This window comes from Podarcis cretensis (assembly GCF_951804945.1).
Source record: "Podarcis cretensis genome assembly, chromosome: 12".
NCBI classification, from domain to species: Eukaryota; Metazoa; Chordata; class Lepidosauria; order Squamata; family Lacertidae; genus Podarcis; species Podarcis cretensis.
Window position 1 is genome coordinate 29,626,740 of NC_137181.1, and position 25,454 is coordinate 29,652,193.

The window sequence follows — 25,454 nt, forward strand, 5'->3', positions numbered from 1 at the left end:
TCCAGGATTCTAGACCATAATTTACAGTTCTTTACTGGGCACCGCTTTGGCTCTGAATGCCAAGGCTGCACAGTGTTGTTGTGAATCCTAACCGACGCGTGCAAGGCAGCGATACAGTACGGAAAATAAATGCACATTCTTCTTTTTAATTGGGAAACCACCACCCCCCCATAGCTCATTGGAAGGGTGCTTGGCTTTGTAAAAGCGAGGGTGCTACTTCAGAGCGCAGCTTTGTTGTGGTTGTGTGCGGCGCAAAACACGCGCGCGCACGTCCGCGCGCACACACACACACACACATGCACCCCAAGCGCCTGCCTAGCTAGCTAGCTGGCTGGCTGGCTGGCTGGCTGCTTCTCGCTCGCTGCGAGCTCTGAAGTTGTGCAGAAGGTGGGCTCGCGCTGACGCCAGTAGAAGTGCCCGGGCTGGGTGACGTCACGGGCGGAGTGACCAATGGGGAGGCGCTGCCCTTTGGAGACCAACCATTCGACTTGTGGCGTTTTCTCTCTTTCCACCTCACCCCCGCCCTCTTCCCGCTCCCGCTGTTGTTGTGTGTTGTCGTGCGCCTTCCCCTCCCCCTGCTGCCTCAAGTCGAAAAGCAGAAGCACAACTTTATGAAAGAGAATCCACCTTAAAGAGAAAGGGGGTTATCTCTCTCTCTCTCTCTCTCTCTCTCTCTCTCTCTCTCTCTCCCTCTCTCCCTCTCCCTCTCCCTCTCCCTCTCTCTCTCTCTGCTTTTGCCTTAAACTCCCTCAAGGTCCCCCCCCTTAATGAGGGGGAAAGAAATTACCAAACCAAAAACCTAATAACAAACCCCAACCGGAGAGAGGGAGAGAGAAGGGGAGGGTGCGAGAGAGAAAGAGGGAACGTGTGTGTCTGAGGTATATAAAAAAAAGCAAAAGCCCCCAAATGGAGGGAAAGAAGAAGCGTGAGGGGAAAAGCCCCGGGAAGGACTAAGTCTGCCGTTCTCTTTCTCTCTCTCTTTCTGGCCCCCCTCCTCCTCTTCCTTTTCCCTCTCTCTCTCTCCCTCCCCAGCGCCTCTCACACTCCTCCCCTCCACCCCTCCCTCAGTTAACAAGGCCCCTCTCCCCCTATTGCTCCCTCTCTCTCTCTCTCTTTCTCTCTCTCTCTCTCTTTCTCCCCCTCTCTCTTTTCCCCCTCTCCCACCTCTCTCTCTCTCTCTCTTTCTCTCCCCCCCCTCAGCTTTCGCTAAAGAAGAAGAAGAAGAAGAAAAAGCGCGCCCGGGGGGGGGGGAGGAATAGCGCGCGAGCCCCGTCGCTAATTCCCGCCCGGCGCAGGCTAATAGGCTCCCTCGAAGGTGGCGGGAGCGCGAGGGGGGCGACGACGACGACGACGACGACGCCGAGTAGCCGGGCTGAGGCGCTCGTCGCTGGCTGCCCAACTTGGATGATGACCATGACTACGATGGCTGACGGGCTGGAGGCGCCGGACTCGTCCAAATCCGCCTTCATGGAGTTCGGGCAGCAGCAGCAGCAGCAGCCGCCTCCGCCGCCGCCGGCGCCTCAGCAGCCGCCGCCTCAGCCGCCGCCTCCTCCAGGGGCTCAGGCGCCCGGCGGCGGCGGCGGCGGCGGCGGCTCTTCGCACTCGGCGCAGCAGCAGCAACAGCAGCAGCAGCAGCAGCAGCAGCAGAGCTCGCCGGCGGCGGCCATGGCGGGCGCGCACTACCCGCTGCACTGCCTGCACTCGGCGGCGCCCGCCTCGCACTCGCACCCGCACCACCAGCACCCGCACCACCATCACCACCACCACCACCACCACGCCGCGCCCTACCCGGCCGGCCCCGCCGCCGCCGCCGCCAACTCGTACAGCCACCGCTCGCTGGCCGCCGCCGCCGCCGCCGCCGCCGCCTACCCCTACGTGAGCCACGCGCAGCACAGCCCCTACCTGCAGCCCTACCACGCCGGCGGCGGCGGCGGAGGAGGAGGAGGCGGAGGAGGAGGAGGCGCGGGCGGGACGGCGAGGCCGGACGACGCAGGTGGGTGACACGGGAGGCAACGCGTGACGGAGCGTTCCCACGAGACGGGCGCGGAGATGCCCGGGCCGAGCCCCCGCGGCCGGCCCGCTGGCTCCCGGCTTCCTTTGTCTCTCTTTCCCGCATGCCCTTCCTCTCCCTTTGTCTCCTTTTCCTGCTGCACTTCCCTCGCTTTCCCTCCATCGCCTGCCTCTTCTTCCTCCTTCTCTCGCCACTTTTAACCTTCCCTCGGAAGTAAGTTTACAAATCAATACGCAGGATTTCTTGGGCGGGGGGGGGGGGGTTGCTACTTTGCATGGGGATCCCTTGGCTCTCTCCCGCTCAGATCTCTGTTTGAAATGACATCTCCTCACCCCGATCCCGTGCAGGTTTCATTGGGAGGGTAACCCCCCCCCCAAAAAAAATAATAACAACAACAATTCGCTTCCAGAGGACTTGCTTTTCTGTAAGCGTGGCTCGGATTTCGGCAACTCTTTCCTGCCTTCCCTTTGCGTGCTCCGGATCCTGAGTTTCCCTCTGGGATCCATCCACACGCGTGCCTGGACGCAGGCCGCCGGCCGACGCGCGTGGGGATGCTCAGGCACGTGTGTCGTGTTTCGGGGACTCCGAGGCGCTGCCCTCCACTTGGAAGCTGCCCATGGACTGTGTGGATTGAAAACCTTAAGCAAAGACCGTGCTGGCTTTCTTCTGCGATAATGTAGCCGTCCAGAGGAACAGGAGTGATTTTGCTTCTTCCTAGGATGTTGTTTGCCTAGCCCGCGGATGCCCTCTCCACGACGGTGGTTTGTGCAGGACGAAGAAATGCGCTTTGAAAGAGCGCCCAGGCCGTAGCCCATCTCCTGCTACGGCGGGCTACTGCCATAGCACTGCAGGCTGCTTTGGGGAAGGAATTGCTCTGCCACGATTATTCCCTCTTTGTTGCTTTTGACGCAGGGTGATCAGAGAGAGAAAAAAGAGAGTCTAAAGCAGGGATAGCGCCCGAGAGAGCCAGGTCAGACGCTGGTGACTCCTGTGTCTTGTTGTGTTGGGCGTATACTACAGAGGAGAGGTGTGTGGTGTGTTGTTGTTGTTTTTTGCCTGCGCGATTTTATCACATCTTTAGCCCCCAGCCACTGTGCCTAGAAAATGACATTATAAATCCCGTCCGTGCACCCATCGGATGGCTAATCTGCAGTAAACGTCTCGAGAAACAAATGGAAAAGTCGCCGAGGGAAGACGCAGCTCCGCGTCCCTTCGTAAAATCATTTGCACCTGCACGTTGGCTGTGGAGATACGTCTACAGATCCGAAGCAGAAATGCCACCCTGCTTGTTTGCTTATTCCTTGAGAAAATGCTGAGATTGGAGATAGATTCATATTTAGGAGATACAAATTGTGTGTGCAGTTCGAACACATTCCAATATTAAATGAGACGCTCAGGTAGCATGAACCCTGCGCGCCTCTTTGTGTGTAAAAAAACGACGACAGGTTTTGGTAAGAGAGATCAATGCAGTAGCCACAAACTAGGCAACAGGGTGCATTTCAGGTTCTCGGTTAAAACGAAGCAGTTTTGCCATGGGCCAGGGATTTCTGGAAATAGCAGTAGTTTTTGTTTGAGCGAAGTACTGCTTGTATTAAGAGAGCGTCATGAATTTCCTAGCACGCCTGGGTAGCAAAACTGTCAGGAAAGCGGGTAGCTCTTGCAGGTCAAAGTGAATCATCCGACACAGAAGGTTGCCTGGAGGATTTGTCGGCGGCCTGACCTTCTTATGTATCACCCCGTGCATTTTCTACTCTGTTAGTAATGGCATGGAAATGGCTTTGTCTCTGATTTCCCACCCCACCCCCACCTCCCCAACATGAAAAGCACCCAAAACAAAATCCGGGGTGTCTCATAGAAGAGCTTCGCAGTGCTGGACATCCCCCTTCAAATGTGCTTTCTTTTTATTGCAGATCAACAGAAAACCACAGTTATCGAAAACGGGGAGATAAGATTTAATGGGAAAGGGAAGAAGATCCGGAAGCCCCGAACCATTTACTCGAGTCTCCAGCTTCAGGCTTTAAACCACCGCTTCCAGCAGACCCAGTACCTGGCGCTTCCTGAGAGAGCAGAGCTGGCGGCATCATTAGGACTAACTCAGACACAGGTAATTCCCGGGGAAGTCCAGAGAGATCCCTGAGATCCTGGGCTCCGAGAGAAGGCCAGGCCAGGCCAAAATCAAGCAGACAAATCACTATTTCCATTGGCCAAAGGCTAGGAATAAAAGCGAAACTCAGCTACCCAGGTCGGTGGACTGCAAAAACATGGCCAAGTATGCCTTGGTGAAATATCATTCTCTCTATTATTATTATTTTTCAAATTCAGTCTGTTTTGATGGTGCATTGAGAAAGGTTTGAGTTCACCACTCCAGAATCTGGGCATGCATCTACTTAGTTACAGCCCAAATCTGAAGGGGATAATAAGCACTGAGGTGGAAATAAATTTATACATAAAACAAAAAAGGTTGTTGGGGGCCCAGAGAAACCTCCTCCCCATCCTTTGCTGATAGAAATGAAAATCTATTTCATACGGTGCACAGCCTCTAGGCCCGAAGAAAGCGCACCTTCCCTAGTAATATTCAATAGTAAATTATCCTGGATGAGTAACTGAAATTCAGTGCTTGCCCTTAGGCGAAATGTACAAAAGGTGATGATAGAGCTGACGATCAAAGGGAAGCGTGTACAAAATTAGAGCGAGTTAAGCCACAGTTAAATGTGGTTGGTGCGTTCTGGCTTTCCCTGCAGATTTAAACCTGAATGACACACGAGGTTAGAAGGAAAACGATTAATTTGAATTCATGAATGCAGAAAGGAATAATAATTTTAAAAAACAAACATTTTTTGTGGCAGTTTGTAATCTTCCAGACAGAAAAAAACAAAAACAACAGGGATAAACCATGTTCATTGGATCCGCTGGTGGTTGCCAGGAATGTAGGCAAAGAGAGGCATTTTGGATTTGGTGCCTTATTGTGATATAGGGGCGACCTTGAAGGCAAAAGAAGACAGGAGGTGTCTTTAAAGAACAGCATATCATCACCACACATATTTAATGGCAATCCGAGCTTTTAGAGCACCTGAAGTGTGGTACAGAGAAAGGACACTTTCACCTTCCCAGCTGGAATGTTTGCAAAACGCTCTTATTTGAATGACACTTAGCTCTCTTACATTGCTGCAGAAGGCTTCTTGTTCTTGTTCTTGTTCCTGCTGCTGCTGCTGCTGCTACTGCTTCTTTTTTTGTTTTGTTCTTTTAAACTTTCATCTACTGTTTTTGTTTTATTAAATTTTCGATGTATGTAAGGCTCAGTTTTGTTGGTTTTACGCCACTGGGATGATTTCCGCGATAAGCTACAGATCACCATCTTGCTCAGGGAAATAGATCTACTCTACTGGCCCTCTCCTCTCCCCCCCACCCCCACCCTCACTCTACGAATTGGGCTGCTCTCTCTCTCTCTTCCTTTTTCTTTTGACTCACGTATTACTTCTTTGTAGGCCAAGCTGGAATCCAACAAAACTGACGCGTTTTGGGATTTAAGCCAATTTAGACCCCCCTTGAAGGTGCAGCTGCAGACGGTTTTAGAGCCTGATCTTAAAACTCGTAAAAGTGGAAGTGGCACCCTTTCCTAAGCACATTTACTTGGAAGTAAGTCCAACTGATTTCGGTGAAAAACTTCTGAGTATGTGTGGTTAGGATCTCGCCTCGGTCCCATCGAGATCAATGGCGCCGGTGATGGCTCAGGGCTTTAGCGTTGTGGCCCTCTCCAAAAGGACGGGGGGTGGAGGGGGGTCTCATAATACAGAGGGAGGCTATGGGTAGGATAGATTGCCTCCTCTGCCCTGGTTCCCCTCCCCACTCGGGGTCCTAAAACGGTAGCCGCGACTTGACAATTATGCAGTAATACATTATATAGGCCGACGATGGGTATCATATCCATACACGCACGCAGGTTCTCAGTCTGCGTAGGTTGCCTTCAATCGACGCGTGAAGAAGGAAAAATGAACGAGACTCACGCATTGTAACTGTCCCCCCAGAAGGAAATGGCCTTTCCAAACAGTCTCAGCGCAGTTTACTTAAGCAAGTCCTAATTGTGGGTGATTCAAACAATGGCCATGGAAGAGGGGAGGGGAGATCATGAAGTTCATGCCACGGAGGGAGAAGAAGGAAGGAAGATTGGATAGACAGACAGATATAGATACATGGATGGATTTGAAACTGTCTATTTGCCTTAAGTCCCCCACCTCACCCCACCCCTCCTCCCCCAGCAGACCTCTCATGCCTTCTGCCTTTCGGTTGCAGGTGAAGATCTGGTTCCAGAACAAGCGCTCCAAGTTCAAGAAACTGCTCAAGCAAGGCGGCAACCCTCACGAGAGCGACCCCCTGCCGGGCTCTGCCACCCTGTCTCCGCGGTCTCCAGGTTTGCCTCCTGTCTGGGACGTTTCAGCCTCTGCCAAAGGAGTCAACATGCCTCCCAATAGCTACATGCCTGGTTATTCTCACTGGTACTCTTCTCCACATCAAGACACAATGCAGAGACCACAAATGATGTGAACGGGGCCAAGAGAAACAGCTCGCCGGAGGAGCCGCTGTCTCCAGCGCGGCCTTGCCAAGCTGGGCGGGGGTGGGGGGAGCAGCGCAGCTCGCGGGGCTCAGGGTGAATCTGGAGTGTGTGGCAAAGGAAGACAGACTTGGGGCGGCTTCGCCTTCGCCTTCTCTTTAAACCTCAGCGATTGATCTTGAGCAGAAAGAGACCATTTGCGTCCTGGCCCACGTCAGATGCTCCTCTTTGGGATATTTCCTTTGGGACTCGGAGGCACCAAACCTCTCTGGGAGTACAAGTCGAAAAGCAAAACATTTTTACAGACTTTTCCCACCAAGTCCACGCAGCAACTTTAAAACAACGGCACACGACAAAAATAACAAAACTTATTCAATGAAAAAGAAGCGATCCTATTTTTATTCACTAAACCGAGATTGACCACAACAACAAAAAGATTGGAAAGGGAGGGGCGGAGAAAGGGATTTTGTTTTTTTTAAGATACCGTTTGGGGCGGGGGCGGGCGGGCGGAAAAACTTTTTTTTCTAGTTTAATTAGGACACTTCCACGAAGTAAAATCTGCATGCTTTCTCGGAGTGGAACCGGCAGCTGTGAGGGCGAATCCACTATATTCTCTCCCACATCCATAAGTCATTTGAAACTAAGAAAGCACCTGAAAACTGACCAGAAGTTCTCCTGCGCATGCCCCGCTGTAATGAATTGGAGATGTGCCCTCATTCATTTCGGTGGAGCTTGCAGAAGAAAACTCCCCACCCCCTATGTATTATTGCCGCAGGAGAAAGAGAATTTGAGGGGGGGGAGTAACATACATACAAAAACCCCCAAACAAACCCCAAAACCGCACCCCATCCTAAGGCTTAAATCTCTTTCACCCACCTGCCCTCCCTCCCTGGCTGGCAGCTCTCTCTTTCTCTCTCTCGGTCTCTCAGCTGCCTACCCAGCAACCTTGTTGTACATATTGTTGAATTTTAGTTGTATATATACTTTGTATGTTTTGTCTCCTTTCATATATAGAGTAAAAGCCACAAAATGTCAAAAGAGTCCTGCGTTACTCTACAGCTTTGGAAAGGTTATCTTCCCCCGCCTTCCCAGGAACCCCCCATGTTTTAAATCCTAAATGCAGTCGTTTGAGATTTGTTACTCGGCGGAACTGTCCTCCTCAGTAATCGTGCTTAGGATGGCAAGCCTCGTATAGTTCACATACAGAGCACCACTGACTTTAGCAGGGCTGCTCTAGAGTAGACGTGTTCTGCATGGCCTGCCTGCCTAAGATTTATACAGACAGAATATAATATAATATAGTAATGGTCAGAGATGTGTGCCCATGTAGTTATCTATGCCATAGATGTATCACTTCAGTAGCTAGATAGATGCTTATGACATAACACACACGCGGGCACCAGTCGTAACATCGCATCTGTTTTGCGACCTGCCCGGCTAACCAGTAAAAATTATTTTGTGCAAAGGAGACTTGCTTTGGATCTGCAAGCCAATTTGCACCCTCTGAAACCAACAGCATCAAACTGGCTTCCTCTTAATCGACTTGGGTCCCTTCCGGATTCTCTGCCTCGCAGAGAGAATTCGTGGATTTCCAGAATCCCGCGGAATTTTCTTTTCCGTTTTCAACCCTGGCGGCGTGAAAGCTGCCCTCGAACTGCCTTTTGGAAGATTTGGCAAAAAGTCAAGAGGTTGCCTGCTTTTGTAGGTGGCAGAGGGTGATGGTCTCTCACCCCCCCCCCCGCAACCCCACCAGCTCTCTCACACGCTCCTCCGCCAAACAGACTACCTAACGCTGCGTAATAATGTTCCCCAGGTCTCTCTCTCTCTCTCTCTCTCTCTCTCTCTCTCTCTCTCTCTCTCTCTCTCAGCGCTCCCTGGTCCCCATTGCCGAGTCCAGGACGAATCATATCCTTCTTAGGGTGGTGCAAAGGCGAGAAATCATGCACCACGAAAAGCCCCTTTCGTCACACAAGCAGGATGCCCCATACTGCGAGAATTAATGGCTAGAGCCCTGGGCATCCTTCAAATTATGAACCTTGAAACCACTGAGCCATTTATCAGAAGTCAATGGAGATCCTCAGAGTGCTCCGTATAATGACAGCTACATACAGTCGTGCAAAAGGACAGTCACTATAATTAGACACAAAAGCCAAGACTACTTACCAATATACCAGCGCCGGTTTTTTGTTGAGCAACTTCCACGCTCAGTCAGTCTTCAGAATGGCTTAAAACCGATCAAGTCTTGTCATTTTCTACCATTCGCATTGTTACATTAGGAGGAAAAAATGTTTTCTCCCCCCCCCCTCCTCGTTCCCACTGTGAAACTTTGGGTTCAGCTCTCCCCAGGATCAATTGTGAACAAAGCCCCCAGCTGCAGTGCCATCCAATTTGAGGCAGACATTGGGGACAATTTAAGGTTTTTATCCATAAGAAGGTTTTTCCCCCCATTCTCTTAAATGCAGCCATAATTAGAGTAATTTTTCATGTAGCCCGCTGATTACAGCGTTTTTACCGTCAAAGATAATTACCTGTAATTTTCTTCCACTTTTAATACTAAAAAGCCATCTTTATTTAGATTCAGGAACAGGAAAGGCGAAACAAAAGAGGGAAATTATTCTGTTATTCATACACAAATTGCAGAGACGAAGGACCTAAAATTGAAAATTAACCAAAATTATAATGCTATGAAGAATGGAAGAGGCTTCTGAGGTACAGCTGGTTGTGGGGTTCACTGAATTATTCAGATTCGTGTTAGGGAGTGAGAAAGCTATCATACATTTAAACCGAGGGGTAGCCCCTTCCCTTTGTAGGAAGAGCCCCCAAGACTTTCTGATGAAGGATAATCCTCCCCAAACCAGTGGAACCACAGGAAAAATGGGGATGCCGCGAGAGAAGCCACAAAGCCCGTCAGATAGGATTCAGATCCCAGTTCTCAGCAACGCTTCCTGGGAAGTGAGTACCATTGAGATGAATGCGGCCTTCAGTGCCAAGGGAGTAAATATGTTCAGGATCAGGGCAGAGTTAGAGAATGGCAGGACTCACGCTGATGAAATCAGGGACAGAGCTGTCGTGATTTTGAGTATCTTGGACGGCAGATTGAAATCCGCTGAATTTCTAGTATGTTGGCTTAACTGGAGGGGCTTGTTTTATTTATCCGGCCTTACGCATCACCTCTACCCCTGCACAGCACACATACACCTCTCAAACTCCCCACCCCCATACACACGAGCAGTGCATCCAGGATGACATGTTAACCTTTCACGGGTTAGTTCCTCCCATTTCACTAGATCTCGAGGGCTTGGTCCACTTTTAGTCTACCATCAAAATCCGGTTCTTGGTGGGAGTTGATGAGAAGGGTCCTCATCTGTCTCGTCTTCCCCCTCCCCATTCTTCTGTCTGTTGTGTAGCAGCGCAATCCTCTAGCGGGCTCTACTCAGAAGTCAGTTCCATCGCTTTCAAATGGGACTGACTTTCAGGATTGGGACAATCGGTTCTCTCCGACTTCCTCTGAGCAGTGTATAAGGAATCGCGCGCGGCCTGTCTGTGTTGAGAGCCGGAAGGACGATTTGCTCGTTTTTCAAGGGACGTTTAGATAAACCAGGGATCGTGGAAGGTGCTTGCAGGAAGGGCCTGGCTGGCGGCTAGCTGGGGAGCCAGAAAGGTTTACCTGTCTGCTGCTGACGGTGAGGGACGCCGACGCCGAGGCGCTCGAGAAACAGCGTCATCTATAGATAAGAGTGGGACAATTGTGCCAGATTTGAGAAGGCTTCTCAAAAAGGGGTTCCTTTTAGGGCTTCACCAGAAAACTCTTTGCAGCTAAACCCCCAGACCCGTAAAGTCCCTTAAATTCCTCACATTTCTAATAGTAATGATCCCACTTCCAGATAAAGGGGAAGGGGTACCCGGGGAGGTAATATGGGGCGCGCGCACTGGCTTGTGCGTGTGGATAATCCCTCTTCCATTGAAATCCAAGCCAAAAGGCCCGTGTAGATCCGGATTGTTCCTGAGGAAACGGAGCCTCAAAAGCAATAAACAACCCACGCAGAACTGGAGTGTTTGTTTGTGTGTGTGTAAATGTTCTGAAGTAGAACAGGGAAAGAAACTGGCGGAACTCAGCCAGGCCAAATTTACAGCCCCTTTAAACCGAGAAGAGGCTCTCGAGTCTGTTCAAGCAACCTGGATTTTAACCCCCTCACTCCCCCCCCCCCCCGCAACACACATCCGATTCTCAGCTCCATTAGAATGAACGGGTTGCTTTGCGAGATGAGACCCTGAAAAGGCTCGCAGAGGAGGCCAAAGTAGAAGCAGGGCGGTGCGCCTTTGAAATACGCTGGATTTCTTTCCCAGTTTGGTGTGTCTTGGATAAAGTAGGAGCGGAAAGTAGAATCGGTATTTCGGCAGCCTGGTTGCTGGGCTGGGTGTCTAGCTAAGCTGTAATCGACATACGCCTCTTAAAAACAAAAGGGGAAAAACACACACACTTGCTTTTAAGAACATTTACCTAGGGGAAATCCCGGAGGGGGTTTCACAGCCCTATTCTTTACTTGTCTACTCCGAAACGTCCCACGAATGGGATTTACTTGTAAGTAAGCGTGCAATATCCTTTCAGACTTAGGGAAGATGGAGCACACACGCACACCAGCTAACACAGTGGATCAGACCACTTTCAAGCAATGGGACGACTCTGCATTAACATGGAAACCCAGATTTCGAAGGGAAAACACCCTGGAGTATTTCTTTGTCATTCTCAACCGGGAGTTCCCAAATGGCACTTCACTGATGTTGACAACATAGCGAGTCCAACCCCCCCCCCCGCAACACACATTCACCGGTTCGTTTTCGAGACAACACCCCCTTCCAACATACACCCCCCCTTATTTCTGAACCTCTACGTGAGTCACTGAAAATGTGGGAATCCTTAGCCGCCCACCCAAATCGCAGAGCGCCCCCCAATAAAAGCTACAATAAAAGCAGGCAAACAAACAAACAAGTAAATAAATAAATGTGCGTCCGTGTAACTCGCTTATCGAAAGGTCTAAGTAAGGAAAATCGAGAAATTAGAATGATCAGGGTTTCCTTTTTCTTTCCTTTTTCTTTCTTTCTTTTTTGCAATAATAAAAATAATAATAATAAAAGTAACCATCATTAAAACGTGAAGAGGTACAGCTGATGGGATATGCGGCAGCAGTCGAGGAGGTTTAAAACCGAACAAAAAAAAACTTACCCCCGTGCAAAACCTGTTAAGCAGAGATGAGGGTCTAAGGAAATCTATAGTGGAGAGAGAAGCAGAGGAGAATATTTTTCTGAGTCTCAGGGCAGAAGCTCTTTCTCTATATTCTTGGTTGACTGAGCATATCCAGGTGTGAAATTGTTTGCACACCCCAGCACCTCTTATATTGCCAGCAAAATTAGCTGTTATTACTGTCACTGTTTAGTGATGGTTAGCTTGATAAAAAAAAACACCGCTGTAATCAAGACCTGGCGCATCTTTGCAAATTACAGATAATTGTAAACGTCCAGATTATGATAATAGCATCCTAATCCAGCCTGCAATATAATTATTACAGAGTGTTACATCTGAAACTGTCCAGTAGGGCTAATGCGGCCATTATTTAGACCTCTCTCTCTCTCTCTTTTTTTCTCTCTCCTCCTTCTCTCCTCCACTACAAATGGGTTGCTGAGCTGAAAATGTACGATTGTAATTTCACGGGGCACTCAATGAGTAATGATAGAGGAAGAGGGGGGAGAAATACAAAAGTGAAATGTGAACGGGAGCGATCAAATCAAAATCGGGAGGGGAGGGGGGGAAAGAGCGAGAAAGAGAGAGAGAGAGAGAGAGCCTGGGTTGATTCTGGTGGAGGGAGGGAAGGAGGGGGAAAGGAGGAATAAGAAGAGCGGGAATTAAGAACAGAGCAAATCAGGGGACTGAGGCGAGCCAGAGGAGGCTTCGTTGTGTATTCAAGGGCTGCTGGTTTGTGTGTTTGTGTGTAAGCGCGCGCGCGTGTGCATGAAATCCTCCTCCCCATATCTCCTCATCTCTCTCTATTTCGCTGCACCGCCCCCCCCTTTCTCTCCCCCGGACCCTACGCCGGTTAGCGAGAAGGAAAGGGAAGAGGGCGTACAAGTCCCATGCTGGAAGTGGCACAGACTGAACCATACGTGGAGCCAAATGTCACTGGTTCCGTTTTTTTGTTTAAAGAGAGAAAGATCCCTGCAGGATCAGACCAAGCGCTCATCAAGGCCACTATCCTGTTTCCAACAGCGGACGGCCAGACATGCCTCCGGGAAGCGCAGGAGCAGGCCGTGGAAGTATTCGCTTACCACGCCTGTTTGGCCTTCAAGACTTTGATTTCCAGAGGTATAGCTCTCTTTTTCCGGTTAGGCATCAGGGTTTGCTACAGACCACAAGGGAATTCCCTCAACCCACTGATTTTTATTTATTTATAACCAGATCCCAAGCACACTGGATTGTGGACCCATTTATTTGAAAAGGGACCTTTGCTTCCTAGAGAATATCCCTACGGAGATCGCAGGTTTACTCCGAGGGAAAGTGGCTAGGATCCGGCTGTGAACCTCTGAGGTTATGCTCTTTAAAAATAAAAGAGAGCAGTAGTAGCCGTTGATGCTGTTGTTGTTCTTAGAAGACCAAATTCGATTTCATTGCGCGCTGTCTCCACATAGTGAATGAATATTCCTTTATTTTCCTCGTTCGCATTTACTCATTGGACAAGCCCTTGGGAACCCCAAAGGCAATTAGCCGGGCAGGTTTTTAATTGCAATTAATTAAACCAAGCAGCCTGTCGCAGATTAATGCTCTCGTCTATTGTCTCTGGTGTCTGATAAATGCACAATGCAAACAGAGTTTGCTTTGGCTGTTCCGTATTGGAACCATCAAAGGAGGTACTTGATACACGCGCTCTTATGCATATTCACACATACACAGCGATCCTAAGCCACTTAGACGTAGAAACGGTTGGAAAGAAATAAAGTGTGTGTGTGGGGGGATTATTTAGAAATTTATAATCGGGGCTGTAGACTCGCTTAGTGCTCCTGAACAGTTTCCTAGCGCGTAAAACGCATTTCGTATCTTATCTACAGTACTAAGGAAGCGAAACAAGGTTGAAATCAATAGGCCCCTTTCCAAGCAAATTGACCATCCTATCTATGCTCATTTCCCTGGGAGTAAGCCCCATGGAATCCAACGGGGCCTACTCTGAGTAGACATGAGTGGGATTGCACGGCAGTTATAAACTGATGGCGATAGACGCAGGCGTGGCAGTAAAACGGGCAGAAGAAAGTGGATATATCACAGCATCGTGAGTCGTGGAACTGATTTGTGGAAAGGTCAAAAGGCTAGGTTTGGGGGGAACGGGCAGAGGGTTCTGCCGGAGAATCGGTATCCCTCCCCGCAAAACTAGTTTTTGGGTTTGAACGTGGGCGATCGGTAGCCCGGGAGGTGAGGAATAAAACTGGCAATGACTACTAGGCCCTCCTTTGTGCTTCATGGACTCCAAATTCCCGGATCCGAGGAGTTTCCTTGTGTCCTTTCCCCCAACTGGCCCGCTCTTTGAGCTGCCTTCATTCTCGGATATCGGAGAGGAGGTTCCTCGGGATGCTGGAGTGTTTAGGGTAGAGAGAAGCGGCCTGCAATCCTGCGGAAGAAGGAAGAAGCGGTGCAGCTGCGGGAGATGAAGAATCAGCGATCCAACCTGTACTTGTCTTCTCAGGCGGAAGACCGGCTGAGTTCAGCCAGGACTTGCTCCCCAGCAAAGCGAGCGTGTACAGGATCACAGCCACAGAGAAGTCCCGGGGAGGCCAGAAAAATGAAACGCGCTTCTACTGCATTGATTTTCAAGAATGCCAGAGCTGGTGTGTTTCTTCTCCTCCCACCATTAAAAAAAATACACCACCCAGTGATGTCCCCCCCCAGCACAATTTTGTCTCGCTTTTCCACCCCTCCTACTCTTCCTGCAATCAGGTTCGGGAGAACGAAGGGTTAAAAAGAAAACCCACCGTCCGCCAGAGAACCCACATATATTGCAGACCACGAAAGCTGGAGGAAGCTGGCAAAGGTTTGTGTGTGTGTGTAGAATGAGCCTCTCAGCACAGCAAAAGCATTAAAAGGCTCCGAGCTTGTTAAAGGTGTTTTCATTTGGTTAAAGGTCGTAATATCTGGCATTTGGCGGCTGGCAATAAAAAACGCGCCTCGGGATTGGGGATTGGACCCCCGAAGGCTTGCAGAGCTGGGAAATATGTTTTAGGCCCCAATAAACAAGCAAATAAATGCAAAATGATGATGATCTGCGGCGACAGTGGATTTTTCAAAATACGCGCCCGCGCACGATCCATCCAGCTCTCCAGGAATGACCTATAAAAGCAGGTTGTTGCGTTCATACGGATTGGCTCTTTTTACACACGCACACGCGTACTGCTGCTCTGTGGAAATGTACCTTCGTGCTCTATAATAGCACTCCTTCCATTTAACGCACCACCACTGCAACGTGATAGAGGGTTGTGCCAGATATTTACTTCTATATTGAGGGGCCCAATTGCCCACGCCAGAAAAAAAGAAGCAGAAGTGAAGCAGTGTGCGGGTCTATTCCAAAGACACAGAGCTCCGCGTTAGAGGTGAAGAAGGCAGGAGGAAGTTCCCGAGTGAAGCATCGCAACCAAACCGCAATTCAAAAGCTCTCACTTGAAGCTGAACCGATTTTAAATCTCCCAACCGAAGCAAATCCAGGGGTAACTCAACTGCTGCCAGCTTTCACCCGAAAACTTTTGCTTCAGTTGTGCTCCTGGGAGGAAACGGTTCGCGTTCGTCTGACTGGGCTCTGCGCGGAGCTCTTTGGTTTAAATTAAAAGCAATGTTCGACGGAGACTACGCTTTCGCTGCGGGGTTATAGATGGGGTTTAATTAAGGTCTCCCGCGGAGGAGGTGGAGGGGAAAAGAAACAAACTGTGCAACAACAACAACAACAAACCAAAAAAGAGTTTCTAAAGGAGAGTCACAGGTCAGGAAACTCATCCCCGCCATGCCAGCCTGAAAGCGCGCTAGGGTGGGAGACGTGACCGAGGGCGGAGGGTGGCAGAGAGAAATCGCAAAGCAAGCAAGCGCCCGCGTCTCAGAGAAAGAGGCAGAAGGACAAACAGCTTCTGCAGACCCGAAGGGGGAAAATTCTGTGTCTTGAGCTCCAAAGAGGTTCTCAAACTCCCATCGCCTCGGTCTTGCCCAGCTGCGCGGTGGGTCGCGCTGGTGGAGCGCGCCTGACCTTCCCTTGCCCAGAGAAGGGGAGGGAGAGAGCGAGCGAGGGTGGGTGCTCCTGTGGGTGGTTTGGTGGGTGAACCCCTGGGTGGAGCTGGAGCCCAGAGGAACCAGATCAAGGCAGGCGAAGTTTGCGGGCTGCTCTCTCTCTCCGGTCTGTGTCCCTCTCGTAGGCCCTTGCGGCGGAGCCCTGGAGCCATCCGGCACCCACAGGAATGCGTCTCCTTCTCGGCTCTCTCTCCCTCTCCGCCCGCCCCGCTGTGGCTCCCCAGCTCCACTTGGAAGCGAGGGCGAGGAAGGAGAAGGGAAGAAAAACTTCTTCAAAGGTTAAAAACTACCGAGGACACTTGATTATATCCTTGCCTTAGGGTGGGAAGGCACGACGGAGCGATTCCTACTCTCCCAAAAAGTATATGTGGATATAGTGCGCACACACACACGTATATACAAGCCCAGATATGCACGCCTGAGTGCAGTGCCCTACATGATTACGTTTGTGCCCACAGCAACAATAGATTATGGGGAGTCGACTTCCCCAGAGCTTGACCTTGGGGACTGGGAAGAGTTCAGTTTGTTCTAGATAGTCTCCACATCGTGACACCATTGTCTGCTCCAAGGAAAGAGGGGGAGAAAGATCATGAGGACTAGCGCCATTTTTAGACGTGAGACGGTAATGAAATCCCAGCCGTGGATACTATTGAAACCGAGCGGCGTGATGTCCACGAGGATCGAGGGCAAGATGGACCGGACCATAAAGAAAGAGAGAAAACCCCCCCCAAAAAAACCCCAGGAGACACAGCCAGATTTGTCTATAAAAATCCTTCTGTCCCCTGAACCAGGGCTTAACGCGTAGCAGGTTAATGAGCCAGGCACGTTGAGAGCAAAGGCAAACTCTGAGAGGAGAAGGTGATATTTGCAAGGGGGGTGGTTCTGTTGCAAAGGAAAGAAAAAGACTGCCGAGCCGTAGGAAGGGTTATTTTAATGGAAAGTAGGCCACAGAACAGGCCAGAGTTGAACAGTAGTAGAAACAGGGAAATCCCACACTGAATGCTGAACAGATCAAACGGGGTGTGTGTATGTGTGTGTGTATATACCTGTTCTGCTAAAATAATACTCATGAAAAGCACTGCAAGAAGAGTGCGTGAGTGCATATTGAAAGAGATCTTTTTATGGGGGAGGGGAGGGTGATCTGGAACAAGCTCTCTTCTTCTCTCCCCCTCCCCCCCCCAACAAGAAAGGAAAGGTTCGGCTGCGGAGGGGGGAGAACAATGGGGCAAGGCGCGTGTGGCTTGGAGCTCCGTTTACACGCGCGCACACACCGAGTCGCGCGCGTTCCAAACGAACAAATATCTTATTCTAATATATATGTGCACAAGATAATGTTCCACAAAACCTATTACTGCCCTCCCTCCAAAAAAACGGCTTAGCTCTCTCTCTGTCTGTCTCCAAATTAAATTAGAAGGGGAGACCAAAACCGAAAGAGTAAAAAGAAAGGTGGGGGATGGGAGAGAAAGGCAGAGACTACCAGAGACAGGTAAATTCGCCCGAGGCCACAAAGCGTGCCTTTTCAGGTTTTTGTCTCCAAACCCTGGAACATCTCTTACTGAAATCAGCAGATGACAGGATGTAATTTTTATGGTGGTGTTTTGGTTTTTTTAAAGTTCTAACCCTCTCTCTTTTTTAACAACAACATTAAAAAAATATACAACCCAACTGTTATTCTTCGGTGCTGTATCTCCTGATGTATTACTTTCTACTTACAGATGGGGTCAGGGTTCCCAGTGCATTTTAAAATATTTTTAAAAACCAAAAGGTGCTTTTTCCAAGCCTGCTATGAACCCTTTTTCTCAATTTGCTCCTGGGCCAAGCGGAGATCCGGAAAGACAAAATAATTTTTGGGTGGGAACCAGGGGGTTCGTTTTGTTTTCCAGTCCGTACGGGGTTTGGGGAGAGAAGCCAGCTATCTGGTCTCTCCCTTCGAGCATTTTGCTTCCATCCCGCAACGCGGGGACACAGAGGGCTGCGATGCCACGTGTGGATGGCCACACGGGGTCCCTCTTCCTTTCCCTCCCTTCTCCGGTCGCCCTCGGGTGGCTCGCCCGGAATTTAATTTCGGGATTGGGTTGGAGGAGGGTGCGGAGTTTCGGCGAAGAGGAGGAGGACGTCAGGAGCGAAGGAAAAGATAATGATCGCCTTCGCCTTTGAAAAGGCTCCTCGGCTAACAACCACCCAGGCCCCGTTTTGCAGATCGCCTTTGTGTTCCCAACCCGGAGAAAAAGAGAGAAGGAATCGAGATGGGAGGGGATGGTCCACATTTTAGTCTACTGCCCTGTTTAGCAGCTTAAAAAAAAAAAGCAAATGTAATTTGTATAATTAGACGATGGGATGCTGGCTTTCTCCCAGATAATTGCTTTTATAGTAGAGAGAAGCACACAGAGCGATTTGCAACCCCCCCGCCACTTCCCAGCGCTTCTTTTCATCTCCAGATCATTTTCGTTCGAGGGTTAGTCGCTTTTTGTATAGCTGGGGTGGGGGAAGGGGACGTTATGATGGAGGCTTTAAAATAGGGATGTTATGGGGGGAGTTATTTTGTACGTGCCGGGTTCTATAAGCCCAGTTCAGCTTGTTAAATGACTACCCAGCCTTACAGGTAAATTGGTGAGCCGAGGATCGGGCCATACGGGGCAATCTTCCCCCCTCCCCACAAATAAAATGAATCTAAAAGATGGAGCAAGGAGTCTGAGATAACACACAACCCGCCCCCGCCCCCAGCTAGTCCCTTTCGACAAACGGAGAGAGGGGAAACGCGTCATATTTTTCCTCTTTCTCTTCTCCTGTTCTCATGGTGGAAATAATTTTATTTATTCAGAATATACAGTTTAATTCCTTCTATCTACACTTATGTACAGGGTTAAAATGACATTGTTGGGAAGGGAAAATGAAAGTCTCTGGGGGGAAAGGTTGAGGTCATCAGATTTCTCAAGGCACCTTTGAAAGTGTCCACAGTTGATGAAGTAAAAAATAAGCCACCATTCATTTCCCCCCTCCCTCCCCCCCAAAACAACCCCAAAGTCCGTCTGTGTCTTTTTTTTTGTTAAAAAATCAAAATCAAAAAGAGGGCGGGAGAAAATTTCCTTTGAAATGCAATAAGTTACATGCAGGAGCTGTACACATTTCATCCTGTATAGTGTTTTTTTTCCCCTTTCCCTGAAAAAAAAAGGAAAACCCGAAACAAAAAACAAAACAAAAAAGAGAGTCAACCATATGCATTTTTTCCTTTTATCAACAAAACGCCAAGTGTCCAAAAAAAAAAAAGTAAAGAGTTTTAAAACGAGGAAAGAGGGGTTTTTTTTGTTTTTAAAAAAGAATCCTACTCTAGTAGATTGTCCCAGAAGCCAGAGCTAAGGGGTGCTGTAGAGAGCCGTGGGGCTGCAGGTGACCACTGAGAGCGTTACCGCTGGAATACCAGGACGAGGAGTTCTCCAGGTAAGTGGCGGCGGGCGACGGGTTGGAGTTGGCCCCGTGGGCGTGGGGATGGTGGCTCAGAGACCTGGCGCTGCCCTGCGGTTCCCACACGGCGGGAGACTGCGGGGAGTTGCAAGCCATGGGGTCGCTGGCGCTAGGGCTGTGCTCCGGGGGCATCTCGCCATTCTTCATGATCTTTTTGATCTTCGATCTTTTGTTCTGAAACCAGATTTTCACCTGAAGGAAGAGGGAGGGGGGGAAAGAAGAGGGAATTGAAGGAAAGAAAGAAAAAGAGGGAAAGAAAATAAATAAATGGGTGACAAGAAAGAAGGAAATAAACCTTTTTTTAAAAAAAAACAACAACCCACGGACGTTTATTTGGACGCCTTGATTTCATTCTCGTTTTTGCTTCAAAAGCACAAGGTCTCCCTCTAAATCTATGCATGCCCCGTGCGCGCAGGTCAGTCCGGGGCGCTGCTATGTGTCGGACTCCCAAGGAAACGATTTCCATGGAAACGGCAGGGACGGTGAAACAGGCCCCGAGGATTCAAATGGCACTTGCAAGGCGATCCTAGAGGGGAGCCGCCAGCAATGGAATCAAGGAAGATCCCAGAGTCTAGTTGCCCCATCTACTTTAATATTTACAGTAGGGATCACCCTGCGCTCGCGTGCTAGATCGGGCCTCTCTCGGGCCATCAGAAAAGTAGGATCTGGACTCTGAGGATGCTAAAACCCAGACACTCCTTGGCCTCTGATTTTTTGGACATCAGGCCTGCCTCCCTCCCCCCCCCCCCCAATCCTGTGGCAGCTGCCTAAGGGATTTCTTTTTTTTAAATGAATATTATTCTCAATTAAAGAAAAGCAAAAGGAACAAAGGCTAAAGCGGGGCGGGGAGCCTAGAAGACACGACGGCTGTCTTGATTATGGTCTGCCAAGGACCAGCAGCAGATCCTAACTCCTACATTACTCAGTGGGTGTGCGCGCACGAGTGCTTTTGTTCTCGGTGCAGTCGATTTTGTGTTCCCAACGCAACAGCCTCCCCACACCCGCCCCAGCGCAACAATACCAGCCCAATCCCGAGATAACCTGCTTTCACACAAAAGACTCTTTCCCCCCTTTGCACCGAAATGGTCTGACAAGCAGCCCCTCCCGGGTCCAGCTGCACTTTGCAAGCTCGTAACTCAGGAGATCCACCCACGTGCGGTCCCCCCCCCCTCCGCTCCAATCTTTTGTGCGGCAAGATCGAGAGAGAGAGCGAGTGAAAGCCTCCAGCTACAGTTAAACGAGGCACAAAACAAAAATACTGCGCGTCGTCAACAGGGCGAGATGCAAGACAGGCTCACGGTCTTCTCCGCCGCAAGCCGGTGCGCTTTCGCAATCTGCGGGGCTGGTGCGCACTTGAAGATCTCTCTCCCCCGATCCTCACCAAAACAACTGACCCCGCCACCCCACCCCGCCCAACACGGCCCCATCGGATTCAATCTCATTAACTTTTCTAAAAGGTAAGCAAATGCTTGCGTGGAAGTTAAAGGCCATTGCAATCTTGCAAGCAAGATTTCGGGAGAGAGCTGAAGAGAAAGGCACCGCAGAGCAAAAGGGGAAGGAAGCAGCAGCGAAAAACTGCGCGGTGCGCCCTCTTGGCCTTACCCCAAGGTACAAAAGGAGAAATAACCCGAATTTGAGTGTGTATACATTCTGTATACATGACCAGGGAAATAAGGTCCCTCAGAAACATACTTTAGACTCTTCTTCCAGCAGGAATTCTTGCAAAGAATTTACATAGTATTTATGTCCAGTGAACTGGTGGATCCCGCTCAAGTAGGAATTATTGCGAAGGATCTGGATAGTTTTTTTTTAATGTTCAGGGTCGCCCTTCCTTTCCACTGTGGCCTTACCTGTGTCTGCGTCAGGCCTAAAGACGCGGCCAACTCGGCTCTTTCCGGCAGGGCTAAGTACTGGGTTTTCTGGAACCTCCTCTGCAAGGCCGCCAGCTGAAAACTGGAGTAAATAGTCCTTGGTTTGCGCACTTTCTTTGGTTTGCCGTTCACCATCCTCACCTCCGGCTCAGCCACCTCTTTTTCTAAACAATCGGAGCGGGGAGGAAATCAGAAAGGAAGCTTAGAACTGGGGCAGAGGACGCCAGCGGCAGAATACAGGAAGGAGCCCGCACCTAGGTGGACAGGCCAGGATCGCAGCCCTGACCCGGACGTGGCGGCCGCGAAGCTGACAAACAAGCGCGAGAGACCCCTGGAAAATTGGGACGTGGGAGGGCGGGGGGGAGAGGGAAACTGACATGGTAGGAACAGCCGTCGTGACTATTTCTTGCAAAGGGAAGACTGTATGTGTTTGGGAGTGAGTGAGTTTGAGAGAGGATATAAGCAGCACCCAGGTTTCCACCGAAATATTATTTTATATTTTATTTCCCCAAGGGGTATTTGGCTCCTCGGTTTTCGTAAAAGAGAGAAGGGACCCAGGTTAGATTTTACCATTTTGTCTTCCCGTAATTAAAGAAACCTAACAAGCAGCAAAGTTCCCGGGCGTTTTTAGGTCACAATCCAGTGTCTATTGATTTTTCATGCATGGAAACAAGCAGACAGTCTCCCTCTTCCTCCCTCCATTTGAATGGAAGCCTCATGAACTCAGCCCAGCCCAAGCTCTGCAGACTAGGGACACGCAATTTTGAGGTCTAGGGAGTTCAAAGGCCGCATCGCCACAAGAAAACGGTTCTCCTCCGTTTCAGCCGAAAGTAGCCAAATCCGGCCCAGACAGAGAGCCGATTATTCAGAATAATCTCGCCGCCGATCGGGGGTTGGTGGGAGAGAGAGAGAGAGAAGCGGCACAGATGCGTCTGGTTCCTTTTACAAATACTTAACGCGCCACTGGCATTTCCCCTCGCCTTTGATGGGAGCGACAAACAACGTATCTCAAGAAATGTACACACACGCGCAAGTAGGAGAGGCAATAGGGCGAGGGGGTGGAAGCAAAAAACATTTCTCATTCATATATATTCAGACTATATATAAACATGAATTTGAGAGGCTTCGTGCATTCAGCTGAATTTGTTCCGGGATCGCATTGGATAAGCGTGTTCCACAACGGTGTTTTGTTTTTTAAATGAAGGGGGGGCATGGAGGAGAGACGAGGATTTGAGCTGTTCCTGCCTAGCCCTGGATTTCCCTGAGTTTGCTTCTTGTGGAACCCACACGGAAACAGTTTAACCGCGCGTCTCCGTGTGTGGGATTAATCCCTCATTCCATTTTGGAAGCTAATATTAGCAAGACTCTTCGGGCGAGGGCTGTTTTGGTGGGGGAGGGGGTGGGGAGAAAGAAAGAAGGCACGAGATCAGATCCTTCCCCTTCCCTCTCCCCACAAGTTTGCTGTGTCCCCCCCAAAAAACTCGGCCTGTCTTCGCGGGGTGCCGCCGACGTCGTCCAGTCCTTTGCAATAAAATCTTGTGTGCAGGAGGGTAGAAATCTTGCCAGTACCTACCCCCTTCCCGCCACAGCTACTTACCGTGGCTTTCTATCACACACACACACACACAATGTCGGAGTCCCTGTTCCCATTCCCCTCAATGTATTGCCTCCCAGTCCGGAGTTGGAGACAACAAAGAATCCAGATTGAATGGTTTCTCTTTCCGCCTCTCTCTGGCTTTTCAACCAGGAACGAGGCAATTTTTTTTGCACGGCGGTGGAAGGAGAGGCTGTGAACCTCCTTCGTCGCCCCCCAGCCCAGATTGGGGAGAAAAAAATCGGGTGGGCTGGGGGTCAAACTGTCCGAGTAACCAAAAGGGTCCTCGGTGACCCCCAGATCGCGAGCAGGAGACCCCTCCTCGGGCATCTTCCTAGTCCCCCGCCCCCGCCTCCAGCCCACTCCCCGTCGGCGCCTCTCACCTGGCTGGCTGGCTGCGCTCTGCGCCCGGTTGTACGCGCCGCCGTACTGGTGGTAAGGGCTGGCGTAGCTGTAGTCTGCATAGGCTTTGGCTGGGTAGCTGGCGGCGGTTCCGTTCATGCCCTGGTACTGGTACTGGTAAGGATGGAGCGCTTTGCCGTAGGAAGCCGACGAAGGCGAGCAATAGCCGTGCGGGGCTCCTCCGGGGGAATTGTAATAGTCGGGGTCCGTGGCGGACGACTCGGGCAAAGTGGGCGACTCCTGCGGCGGGTGCCCGTGCATGGTGGCTGCAGCCGTCTGAAAAGGACCTTGGAAGTCTCCGGATCGGATGGCTGGCACTCTTCTGTCAAACACTCCGGTCATAGTAGTTGGCGAGGCAGCAAGCAGGCGGGCGGGCGGGCGGGCGGCTGGGTCTTCTAGGCAGCCATGGCGGGGGGGAGGGACCGAGGGAGGAGGCGGAGGAGGAGGCGGCGGCGGCGGCTGGGAGCTCTCTGGGGCTGGCTCTGGCTCTGGCAGACTGCTCGCAGGGAGCGGAGAGGCTTGGTTAAATCCTTAATTGCGCTCTTACGCACAGCGGGGTGGATTGGGTTCCATTGGCCAGAGCACTCCGGAGCAGCAGCGACACCCTAACTCGTCCAACTAGTTTAGCACAACAAAGCGCTCTGCTTTTTTCATTCTTTCCCGTTTTTTTAAGTTCCATTCAAGCTCCTTAAAAAAAAAAAAAAAAAGCAATACGAGCAGCACCATTATCTCGGGGTTCTCTTCTCCTAGCCAGCAAGGATGGGAATTTTGGGCGTTAGGGAAAAAGAAAAGAACCGTCGAAGTTTGTGCAATAGGAAGACGGTGGTGCACCAAGCCTCTATATGTGTGAACGCGTGACACTCGTGTTTCAAGATGCAGATGCAGAGGAAGGCTGACAAAAGGTGGCTTAGTCCAGGGGTGGAAAGATGTCGGATGTTCTAGGAAAGTCCCAAACTTCTCAGACAACCAGCGTCCCCTGATCAGGGAATTTATGGGCAATTGTTAAATAGGAAGGTTGCAGCTTTTCAATAACGCATGTGCCAGGATATAGTGGCTGTAGAATGCAAATAGGACTGAATCCTGGTTTGTACTCAGCCATGGATAACACTGGTGAAAGCTTTTGAACCTGTCCCTCAGTTTTCCCGTCTGCAAAATGGGGATAAGAAACCTTGCATATCTCTTCCAGATCAAGGAGCTCTGTAGCCTACAAATGCTCAACAGACGACAGTTAGTGACAAATAATCATGACAACATACTGGGGATGCAGACCCCACTGTCTTTGGGACGAGTGCTCCGGATTTCCACTCCTTAATGCGGAGTGATCTTCGTAAATACAGGGAAACTTCTGAAATAAAATCAAGGCTAGATGGAGACCGTGTTCTGCTATACTAGTCTGTGCCTTAGAATACAACATGCGCGTTGTCTTGGAAGTAAGCACCATTTACTTAGGTGGGACTTACTTCTGAAGGAAGCACATGGAACCTAGCAATATGTGATGTAACGTACTTAGGGATCCCTCCTCAGAATATACAAGCCCCGAATAGCTTACAGTGCTGGGAAAAAGTGTGTGTATTGGCAGGCCAACTGATAACATGGGGCCCTGAGGAAGTGGCTAAAAGCGACCCATATATGAAATACCCCCTACGGTCCTTGAATCGCCCACTTTGACACAGTAATCGAACACCGGGAGAGGAAGGGAACCATTCAGGACCTTCTCAACCCTCTTCCAACAAGTGAAAATGCACAATACGACTCACAACATAACCATCCTTTCGCTATGGTTTAAGCAAGACTGCTGAACTAAGAGGTGTGTCCCCCAGGAAACCTATGCGAGTGCGCCTGCGCATTCAGTTTGAAGGTTCCTTTGAGAAATATGTTGAACCGGGACTTCGGGCTAATTATCCCAATATTCTTTCTCTCCTCCAGCCCACCCCCCTCAGATTCATACTTTTTTTACTGCCTCCCGCACACCACACCGTGAACGGAATATCCCAGCAGGGCTGGATGTATCTCTGAAGAATACGTGTTAAACCCAGTGATGGGGAAATTGTGACCTTCTAAACGTCGGTGGACTCCAACTCCCATCAGCCCCAGCCAGTACGGCCAATGGTCAGGGACGACGGGAGTTGGAGTCCATCAACATCTGGAGGGCCTCAGGATCCCCCACCTCCAATTCATGTTCATAGTCTCATTCATTCGTTTAAGACAGGGATGGCACGCTCAGGCCATTTGTTCGGCTGGAAGGGCCACATTCT

At 50.2% G+C, this 25,454-nt stretch overlaps 2 protein-coding genes and 1 long non-coding RNA gene across 3 annotated transcripts in view; 1 reads left to right on the forward strand and 2 right to left on the reverse strand.

Annotated features, from left to right (window-relative positions):
• Positions 1-8,916, reverse strand: part of LOC307199405 — a 60,134-nt gene extending 51,218 nt beyond the window's left edge. Inside the window, exon 1 of the long non-coding RNA XR_013831974.1 lies at positions 8,724-8,916. This is a non-coding gene — a long non-coding RNA (uncharacterized lncRNA). The remainder of the gene's footprint in view (positions 1-8,723) is intronic.
• DLX6 (distal-less homeobox 6) lies at positions 892-6,854 on the forward strand. The gene is made up of 3 exons (XM_079947131.1): positions 892-1,993; positions 3,922-4,115; positions 6,302-6,854. Exons 1-3 carry the CDS (start codon positions 1,405-1,407, stop codon positions 6,551-6,553), a joined length of 1,035 nt encoding a protein of 344 aa, XP_079803257.1. The 5' UTR covers positions 892-1,404; the 3' UTR covers positions 6,554-6,854.
• A 9,718-nt stretch (positions 8,917-18,634) lies between the features above and the next one.
• On the reverse strand, positions 18,635-23,681 carry DLX5 (distal-less homeobox 5). The gene is made up of 3 exons (XM_079947860.1): positions 23,181-23,681; positions 21,183-21,367; positions 18,635-19,524 (listed from the first exon to the last, which is right to left on the reverse strand). The coding sequence occupies exons 1-3, from the start codon at positions 23,539-23,541 to the stop codon at positions 19,198-19,200; spliced, it is 873 nt and encodes a 290-aa protein (XP_079803986.1). The 5' UTR covers positions 23,542-23,681; the 3' UTR covers positions 18,635-19,197.
• Positions 23,682-25,454: the final 1,773 nt, after the last annotated feature.

Excerpts from the sequence above, each read along its gene's own strand:
- DLX6 (XM_079947131.1), top strand. The coding sequence starts at position 1,405 with ATGATGACCATGACTACGATGGCTGACGGGCTGGAGGCGCCGGACTCG. Across the intron at positions 1,994-3,921 it reads GGCGAGGCCGGACGACGCAG|ATCAACAGAAAACCACAGTT; the intron begins GTGGGTGACACG and ends TTTTTATTGCAG. Across the intron at positions 4,116-6,301 it reads TAGGACTAACTCAGACACAG|GTGAAGATCTGGTTCCAGAA; the intron begins GTAATTCCCGGG and ends TTTCGGTTGCAG.
- DLX5 (XM_079947860.1), bottom strand. The coding sequence starts at position 23,541 with ATGACCGGAGTGTTTGACAGAAGAGTGCCAGCCATCCGATCCGGAGAC. Across the intron at positions 21,368-23,180 it reads GAGCGCAGCCAGCCAGCCAG|AAAAAGAGGTGGCTGAGCCG; the intron begins GTGAGAGGCGCC and ends CCGATTGTTTAG. Across the intron at positions 19,525-21,182 it reads TAGGCCTGACGCAGACACAG|GTGAAAATCTGGTTTCAGAA; the intron begins GTAAGGCCACAG and ends CTCTTCCTTCAG.